This window comes from Neomonachus schauinslandi, chromosome 9 (assembly GCF_002201575.2).
Source record: "Neomonachus schauinslandi chromosome 9, ASM220157v2, whole genome shotgun sequence".
Classification (NCBI taxonomy): domain Eukaryota; kingdom Metazoa; phylum Chordata; class Mammalia; order Carnivora; family Phocidae; genus Neomonachus; species Neomonachus schauinslandi.
In genome coordinates, this window is record NC_058411.1 from 26,791,207 (window position 1) to 26,801,104 (window position 9,898).

At 51.6% G+C, this 9,898-nt stretch overlaps 1 protein-coding gene across 6 annotated transcripts in view; it reads left to right on the forward strand.

Moving 5' to 3' along the window:
- LTBP2 (latent transforming growth factor beta binding protein 2) overlaps positions 1 to 9,898 on the forward strand; it is a 100,790-nt gene that overhangs the window by 60,614 nt on the left and 30,278 nt on the right. For all 6 annotated transcript variants that reach the window (XM_021679790.1, XM_021679788.2, XM_021679785.2 and 3 more), the window contains one exon: positions 6,681 to 6,755. In XM_021679790.1, coding sequence (XP_021535465.1) covers positions 6,681 to 6,755 — 75 coding nt within the window. The remainder of the gene's footprint in view (positions 1 to 6,680; positions 6,756 to 9,898) is intronic.

Consider the following 9,898-nt stretch of genomic DNA (forward strand, 5'->3'; position numbering starts at 1 on the left):
TGACCTTCTTCATTTTACAGGTGAAGAAGTTGTGTCTACGTGACCTGAGGCCCCCTGCCTCTCACCGGCCTGTGATCTGCCGCCTAGGCTGCTTCTTGTGCATTTGGCTTGGGGAATTTGCTCAACTAGAGGACCCCAGCTTAGGAAACAGCTGTGCTGGGGTGGGGCTCCTGTTCTCTGGGACTCCTGCCCTCAAGAAATGGGATTTTTCAGAATTCCAGTTGTTGGACTGAAAAAAAGCAGTGTCTCTTTGGCTCAGGGATGTTCTGAGAGCTTCTTCCAAGGGACTCAAGGCCTCCAGGGAATTGTGCCTCAGCTCAAGTTAGCGCCCTCCTTACCCCAGGGCGGGGGTCACCAACACGTGGCATCTCTGGCCTGGAGAGGTCCATGGGGGGGCTGCGGTGGGGTTGGCTGGAGTGGCACCTGTCTGAGCCAAGGGTCTGACCGGACCCCTCTCCACCCCACTGCTTGTGGTGACCAAGACACCCACTTTGGCTCTTGTGCTACCCCAAGGAAGCAGTCAGAGCCCATCTTTGGGTCTGGAATAATGAGCCTTATAATAATCACCAATATGTGACAAGGATCATGCTCAGAGTTTTGCATGCTTTTTTACTGTTCACAATAGCCCCAAGGAGGGAATTGTCACCTACATTTTACTGATAAGAAAACTCAGAGAGGTTGAGCAACTTGCCCAAGTGTCTCCAGCCAGTGAGGCGCAGCAGCCTGCTTGCTAACCTTGAAACTGTGTTGAAAGAAGGAAGGAAGGGAGGGAGGAAGGGGAGGAGGGAGGGAGGGAAGGAAGGGAGGAAGAAGGGAGGAAGGAAAGGAAGAGGGAGGAACTAAGTCTTAGGGAGCATCTACAGGGACTGTGCCCGGCATGTTGCTAGCTTCAGTCTGACACAGATTCTCAGTGAACTTAACCTTCACAACCCATGAAACTGAGCTTCTGTCCCCACTTCTACAGATGAAAAAATGAAGACTGACAGAGGTTAAGAAACGTGCTTCGGGTCACACAGCTAGTCAGAGTAGAGCCAGGAATCCGATGGGGTCTGGCTGCCACAGAACCCACACTCCTTCCACTGCTCTGGGGGATTAGAAGGTTCTTTGCAGCTTACCCACCCGAGGCTTACAGATCGAGGATTCAGCTCCAGTCCACTCACATGCCCCAGTGCATCCAGCTCAGCCTCACCCGGGGTGTGTGTGTGTGTGTATGTCTGTCTGTCTTCTGGCAGAGCGGTGTATGGCAGGGTGCCCTCCAGAACTCCCTGCTGGGGCCATCTGTCATCACAGGCTGAGATCTGCATGGCTTGTAAACAGCCCCATGGCCAGACATATGTCTCCACCATCTCTTCCCTGAGCTCTGTTGTAGAGTCAGGGCCAAAACTGTCTCCAGGAATTAGTCTGTCCTGGTCGAGGCCTCCTTGGGAGCCCCAGCAGCCCAGGGGGAGAGTCAGCAGGGCAGGGGCAGGCCGCAGCCAGGGGCCCCTCTGCTTCCTTCCCCAGTGTGTGAACTGGCCCAGGTGCAGTGCTGAGGGGACAGGGCTGGGGTCAGGGGCCAGAAGACCTGAGTTCTGGCCCACATGACCCACGTTTCCGTACCAGGAAAGTTATGCATGTCTGCCCTCCAGGCTTCACAGGCATTCTGTGATGCTCAGATTCCTGGGAGTTGGCGTTGATCCCAGCTGACCCCTCGGCATCTGCTTGGGCTTTCTCAGGCCTACAGGGCCCAACTGCAAGGTCGCTGGCAGCTGTCCACATGTCTCTTTGAAGCGCCCGTGGGAAACACGGCTTAGCCACTCTTTCCAGATCCACTTCTCTCTGCTTCCTGACCCCAGCGTCCTCCTTGCGTCGGCCGAGGGGCCATGAGGGGTAGTGTGGGTTCTGCCCCATTGCCTTTATTCATTCCGCTTGACACTTCAGTGGCAGACCTTGTGGGTCATTTACCCAACCGCTGATGAGTCCTTTGGCCATCTCTGACCATAAGTCCTCTGGCCCATCTCCTGACCTCCTCCTGGGTATCCCTGCCTTTGTTTTTCCCATTTGCTCTCCTGAACCCATGTTTAAAAAAAAGGGAAGAGAAGTTCCCAAAAAGGGTAATATACTTCCTGATGAGCACGGGTTTCTCTGTAGCCTGCAGACCCTAGGATTCCTGCCTGGACAACTCCTGAGGCTTGGTATGAGTTGACTCATTTATTTATTTGGAGGCAGTAGAGAGGAGTGGTTCACAATCTATCCTCTGGAGGCAGACTGCCTGGGTTCATAATCCCAGCTCCATCCACCAGCTGGGAGACTTTGGGCATGTTTCCTACCTCTCTGTGCCTCAGTTTGCTCCTCCATAAAATGGGGAAAATATTAGTAAGTTCCCTCGAGGATTATTATGAGGATTAAATAAGTTAATACGTGTAAGGACTTTATAATAAGGCCTAGCCCATAGTAAATGCTATTTTAGTGTTTGCTCTTATTATTCGTTCCATCTTGATTGAGTGCCTCGAGGGGCACCTGGGTGGCTCAGTCAATTGAGCATTCGACTCTTGATCTCAGCTCAGGTCTTGATCTCAGGGTTGTGAGTTTAAACCTCACATTGGGCTTACCAAAAAAAGATGATTGAGAGCCTGTAGTGTGTGCCAGATGCCGTGCTGGGCTCTAGGGATGTAGTAACGATGAAGACAAGGTTCCTGTCTTCACGGAGTGTATACTTCAGTGGTGGATATGGACAAGCAAACAGGCCGTCATAACAGCATTTTAAGTGCCATGGCAAGGGAAGGCCTGAGTGTGTTGGGAGGCAAGCTAGCGTGGGTGGCAGGGGCAGTGGCTCCTGCCCTCCCCCCTCCGGGAATCACACAGCTCGCTGGCTGCCAGGATCAGGCCTGGAGCCACGGGTGGGTGCTGAGTTCCACCCTGAGCCAAGGTTCTCCCTTCCACGTGGCTGTCTAAACTTCAGCCTTCTATCCCCGGATGAGACTGAAGCTGACTTTTCTGGATTGGATGCTGCACTTGGTCTCACAGAAGCTCGTAGGTGGCCTCTGGGAGGTGTGAGGCAGGGTCTGAGGGCCCTCTTTGGGATCAGGTTGGGGTTGCTGGCAAAATGGGAATTTCACCCGGGACAGTGGCTTTGAAATTTGTTCCTCTCTAAAGAAGTCTGCCTTCACCAAGAGTTGCCCCTCCAACAGTTTCTCTTAAGGCTAGCGAGAGAGCAGAGTCCTCTGGGGAAGAAAAGGAAAAGCACGTGAATCCCGATGAATGAATGAATGAACACAGCTCCTCTCAGGTTGCACATTCCTGGGTTCTCTCACAGGTGCCAGCACGTTCCACCCTTGTTCCGGGCTCTAACCCCCCCTCCCACCACTCCTCTCCTGCTCACTCAAGAAGCGGGGTCCTTCTGCCTCATGTCTCCCTCCTGACATCACGGTGCTGCCCTGGCCTCCCGGGCCCTTCTCTCCCTCCTGCTTTCAGCAGAGTTACATGCAAGGGATGTGGCCTCCGCAGCCAGAGGCTTGGGTTGAACCACTACTGGGCCCCCTCTGAGCTTCGCTTTCCTAATCTGGACAATGGGGATGATGCTCCCTGCCTTGCAGGATAGTTGTAGGGGAAATAGACAGGATAATGTGTACCAATGGCCTCGTGACTCCATCCAAATGTTCCCTTGTTACCGTTCCTCGGCCCTCAGGCATCTGCCTCCCATTATTCTTTCCCACCTTCTCCTCCTCATAATGTTTGCAGACTGCATCGAATCAACTTGCTTTCTGCGTTTCTCCAAACAACTTCCCCCCTCTCTTGCCTCCTCCCTGCCCTCAGCTGATACCCCCCAGGCCCCATGCCAGGGGCGCTCACATTTCCCAGCCTCACTCCCATCCTTCTGTCTCAATGTCAGCATGTTCAGAATCCTCATTTATCCCCGCCAGGCCGGAGCCTAGTCCCCCCACGGTGGGACGACAGGCAAAGCCCAAGTGAGACTGTCACCCATAGTGGGAAAAGATAATACAAATTCAACTGACATTTTTTTAATGTAAAAAAAAAAATGAAGCTTTACTGATCTACATCCTCACTTGGTCTGTATATCAGACTGTCAGATGTCATGTTTGGCATGTGGAGTGTCCTCAGGGAAGGGCGGGGTTCCAAGAAAACATGGCGCCTCCTCATGTTTGTGTTTGGCATGTCACAACGCGTAACCTACAACAGTGCTGGGTTTATGGGGTTTTTCTATTATGTTGTCAAGTTTTAACAAAAACAACCCTCACCAAGTGGAAAAGTGACTCTAAAAAAATTCTTGCAAAGAAACAGGATCTGAAATAAGACTTATTACATAATCGCAAGTAATCACTTTTAAAATGCAATGCTGCCACTTCTCCCCTGACCTGTAATCAATCGTATTCCGAAGTAAAAATAATGAGGACCTCACGATGTGACCCAAAATGGACCCCAGGATCCAAATGATCAAGAAGGCTCTATGAAATAAGGTTTAGATCTATAATCACGAATTACGGACTTTGCCCCGATTCTATAATGTGCTGGGAACTAGCAGCTAACGATAGAGTGGAAGCCATCTGGATTAGAAGAACATTTAAAAACACCAAGATGCTCAAGCTTTGCTGTACAATTGGATGAAAGTGTAGATATCTCTAACGTGCCTCTTGGTATTTGCGAGAGTCCATTTCAACAATAAAATACATGAAGAACTATCCTTTTGTAAAGATACTACTAAAGAAAGGATGAACCACAGGCATATATTCTCAACAGTAAATGACTTTTTCAATAGAAGTAAGTTTTCCAACAACTCTGTAAGGGTAGTTGCTGATGCTCTGACTGGAATAAAAAGGACTTAGAGGTGGAGGGATCATCATATGGTATGATCATAGGCAAGCTACTGCCACAAGGAAGTCAAAGTCAGAAGACAAATTGCTAGAGGAAGTCATCGTAGGGTTCACTTTATAAAACAAGACCTTTAAAGTAGAAGGGGAGGGGCGCCTGGGTGGCTCAGTCGTTAAGCCTCTGCCTTCGGCTCAGGTCATGATCCCAGGGTCCTGGGATCAAGCCCCACATCGGGCTCCCTGCTCCGCGGGAAGCCTGCTTCTCCCTCTCCCACTCCCCCTGCTTGTGTTCCCTCTCTCGCTGTGTCTGTCTCTGTCAAATAAATAAATAAAATCTTTAAAAAAATGAAGTAGAAGGGGATCTTAATAGAACATTGTGTCAGAAGAGTCCCTGTACCCCTTGAGAATTGCTGGCGATGTCTTGGCCAAGAAATGGTCAGACTTATAGATGAGCTATTCTTTTTAAAAAAAACAAAAAGATGTCCACATCTGCTGCTCTTTCCTGTGATGACAAGTGTCTGTCAGGACTCTGCTACCTGCTAGAGCTTTTCAAGGAAAGAAAAGAAAAACAAAAAACACCCTTCAAAGCATTCCTCTGGAGGCTGACGTGCTAGTCTGTGTCTCCAAAGTAATAGAGATGTTTCCCTGTTTTTAAGTCAATAGGTTTTTCTTTTTCAAAGCACTTTTTTTTTTCCTCTTTAAAGTATGGAAGAATGTTGGGAAATCAAGGTAGGATAGGTATCGGCCCCAGAATCTGAGACTTATTTCCTTGTTGGTCCATCTGGAGTCAAACAGCCGCCGGGTTCGGTCTGCCCATTAACTCTGGGCAGGGCTGCTGGGCAAGACATCTGCGCTTCAGAAAAGCCTTTTGAGAAAACGGATGTTTGGAAGCAGTTTCATCGTTATGGGATTTGTTGCTGTAAACCAACTCCATTTGCACATTTAAAAAACTTGAAAACTGGCATTTTCGAATGTATTTTACATTTGTAAGAACGACTAGCCAGCCTCAGGGGAGATGGAAAGTTACTGGCTAGCTTTCAACACCAGCATCACACAGTTGGGGAGAGTGAGTGAAAACTGAATAGCGCGGTTTTCTCCGCGCCATCCCATCGACAGGGAGCTTCTTCCATCCTGAGCCGAGATACCTTGTTAGCTATAGCAACGTTAAAACCCAGGATCAAAATAAGCTGAACTCAGAATTAGACTGTGAATTGTTGCATCTACATGTTTAAAAACTACTAAAACAGCTATAGTTTTGGAAGATGGAACCATTAGCAGAAACTGGGTGATGGACACACGGGACCTCTCTGTGACTATTTCTTGTAACTTCCTGCAAATCTATAATTACTTCAAAACCCAAAAATTAAATAAATACATAAAACTTGTTTCATCCCATTAGCGTGTATGACATTGCTATGCACTGTATGTCATGTTATAACTATATACATGACATAGAGTCACCGAGTGTCATTTCTAGAAAGAGCAGGGTGGGTCAAGAGTAACCTGGCGAGGGGCGCCTGGGTGGCTCAGTTGGTTAAGCGTCTGCCTTCGGCTCGGGTCATGATCCCAGGGTCCTGGGATCGAGCCCCATGTCAGGCTCCCTGCTCCTCCCACCCACTCATATGCATGCTCTTGCGCTCTCTCTCCCAAATAAATAAAATATTAAAAAAAAAAAAAAAAAAAAGAGTAACCTGGCGAGAGCCGGGGCGGGGTGGGGGAGACTGTAGCCAAGGAGGCACAGCTCTCCACAGTGATGACTTGGGGGGACAGGGCCTCACAGCTGTGGAGTCGGTCGTGCCCCACTTTTCAGCATGAGTGACAGAGGAGCCCAAGGGCCCTCCAGTGAGACCTATCTATATCTTTACTCCTCAGCCTCCCCGGTGATTGAAAATGGCCAGCTGGAATGTCCTCAGGGGTATAAGAGACTGAATCTCACTCACTGCCAAGGTAAGGGTGACCCCGGGCCAGGGCTAGGCTTGGGGCGAGGGGATGATGAAGATCTGAGGATGCCAGGGCATTCCCCCACCATCCCCAGACAGAAGGAGTGGTGTCACTGAGTGGTCTTCACTGGGCACCTCTAAGCCCCAGCTTCGGGGAGTTGTGGGGGCTGCTGGTTCCAGGGGCCTAAGGAAGTTGGGGGGATAATGAGAGAGCAAGCCTAGGAAGGGCCTGGGAGCTGAGCCTGTCCCTCTTCCCATCTCCACCTGCCCCACCGGACCTGGGCCAGGTGCCTCTCTAGAGCTGTGGGGTCCGTGTGTGCAGGTACTGCCCCAGTCCCCACACATCCCCTCACCTCCTCAGCCAATCTCCTTGGAATGGGAGGACTTTTGACTTCAGGATCTAGTCAGCCTGAGTTGATGGGGACCTCTGTAGACTTCCCCCAACAAATCACCTTCCGCTGCCCAGACCTCCCTCCAACAACCAGGAGAGGGGAGAGGGAAGGCACAGGTGGAGGAAAGAGGGGCCCATAAAGCACAGACCCTGGCCTTGCTGGCCTGGCTGACGGGCTCTCTGAGGCCAACTGAGGTCTGGGGCCCTCTGCATTACAGAGCAGCAAGGCCCAGAGGCACCTTGGGACACAGGGATGGGAGGCGGGCTCAGCTACGGCTTCATCACTACGGGGAATCCCGGTGGGGATGGTGCGTAGGACCAGGATGACTGAGGGGTCCAGAAGCCTTCACTGAGGGGCAGCTGCTGCCCCTCAGGCTTTGAGCAGGGAGCCCCTGTTGGCTGTGGGCCTGGCAGTAGGAGATGTGAGCAGGGCCTTCCAGCTGGGAGGCTCCTGGGGCTGGCAGAGGTCAGCGGGGAGCTGAGGCAGCTTCTCCTTTGGAGAACTGGATACACTGCTGTCTGGATGGCTTACTTTAAATGAAACTGGGTTAGAGACAGGGGATTGACCCAGATGGCCTCCTAAGTGCCCTCCCCCTGGAGGCTTCTTCAGGAGAGAGGGAGCTGAGGAAGTCCTGGGGTGGCTAGGCTGTCTGCCTGGGGGGTGCCAGGCCCCAAGGGGATTTCTGGCCCATGGATAAAGTGCTTGGACCAGGCAAAAGGGCAGGCCTCTGACCCAGCTCAAGGTCAGACTCCCCTGGGGGCAATGAGGACTAGTAGACCGGATGGTGGGTGTGGAGAGAAGTCTTTAGCTTTGCCCTTGGAGGGTACAGTCTAAACTGTCCCGAGGGCCCTCCCCTCCTGGCAGGTTTCCCAGTGCACAGAGTTAAAGTTATTCCCAGGATCTCAAAGGAGCTCTCAGCCCTCCCTGCATTGAGCCCCAAGGATACAGGAAGCCAAGGGGCCCTCCCCGAGGAGGGCCTGCCCTTTAAACCTCCCCCCTCTCCCATGTCTGTGGCCTTGGTCTCCATATCTGGGAGGGGACCTGCTCACCTCGACACCCGTGTGCCTCACCGTCCTCTCTCTCTCTCTCCATCCTTCTGTCCCGCCACGGGGCAATTTTGAGGTGTTGTTAGGAGCCACATGCTTTGTGCTAGGTGTTAGCCCACAGGGACAGATAACACAGCAGCTGCCCCCGGTGAATACAGATGCTTAAACAATTATACGCCATGGGAGAAGTGCTCTTGCTAGAAAGAAGCTCTGGGTGCCATGGGATCGCATGGTAGGGGCCCCTTCCCAGACTGGGAGGGTAGGAGAAGGCCTTCGGGTGATGGGTGACCTGGACTTAAAGAATGAGTAGAGGTGACCAGCTAAACTGGATGCAGGCATTCCAGGCTGAGGGAACAGCACAAACAAAGGAACAGCTGGGCTGGCTGGAGGACAGCCCGCGTATTCACAGGAGACAGCACAGACCTCCAGGGCCCCATCAGAGCTACCTGCTCACCCCCAGGCTTTGGGGAAATGTGGTGGAGAGTACTGGATACATGTGAGGGTTTAGGAGCTCTCTCTAGGAGGTGAATGGGGACCACAGAGGCATGTCAGATTTAGGTATATCACTCTGGCCACAGTCCAGAGGCAAATGGGTCTGTTCTCCTTCCTAGATCTCAGTGGCATTTCCCCAGGCACCTCCCTGCCAATAGGGTGTCCTGCCAAAGAATAGTTGGGCCATCTTTTAACCCCTTCATTCTTGTGCTTAGTGCCACTTTCTCTGAAGCTTATGGGTGAGCAGGTGACTCTGGTCACAGGGCTGCCATGTCTAATCTCCTGGTCCTGGAGGTGGGGGTGGCCCTTACAAATCTTCCACACTCACCATCATCAAGAAAGGCGCCATCACCAAGACTTCTTGGAGCTTAGACTGTGAGGGTTGGGATTTCCCCTTGGCAGGAAGACGTTTCCAGCATGAAATATTTTTGAGATCACAAAGGAAGCTAATGTCATTCCCTTGTTTGAAGAACAGCATGAGCATCCACTGGTCTTGGAGGATGTGTGTGGCCTGCCCAAGGCCTTCCAGCCTCCTGGAAACATGTCCTCCAGAGCCTCTGCCCCTCAGCGCTTGTCTCCATCCTCCTGCCTCCCGTCCTTGCTGGGTTCCCTCCAGCCTGCAGCTCACTGTGGACATGTTTCCTGGATCTGGGGTCCTGTGGAGATGCTTCAGAGTCCCTCAAGGAAGACTGAATAGGAGGGACTGGGCAGATGACTCTGTCCACTCCAACCCAAACTATCCCCCTGTCTGCTCCCCTCGTTTGCATCCCAGCACGCCACTCACTAGCTGAGTGACTTTGGGCAAGTTACTCCTGGACCCTGTTTCCTCACCTATAAAATGAAGCCACGTGGACCTACATGGTAAAATTGTTGGCAAGAATCCGATGAGGTCGCATATGTCAGCCACCTGGCATGGTACCTGGCCCCTGATAGGGACTCAAGCAAGAAACATTAACTCTTAATATTATGATCATTATTACCAGTTAGCGGAATTAAGTGATTTGCAATTTTTATCTTATTTTATTCTCATAACAAGACTATCTGGTAGTTAAGAGAAACGAGGAAACTGAGGCACAGAGCGAGAGGGACCACACTTAATAGATGGCAGCTCTCTTATTGTTGTCCCTTTTTTTTGGAGAAGGTATTGGAAGATCTCTGCCTGGCCCCTCCCCTCCCTCAGGCCGTGGTGGGGCGGGCGTTCCCTCACCTCCTCCAACCCC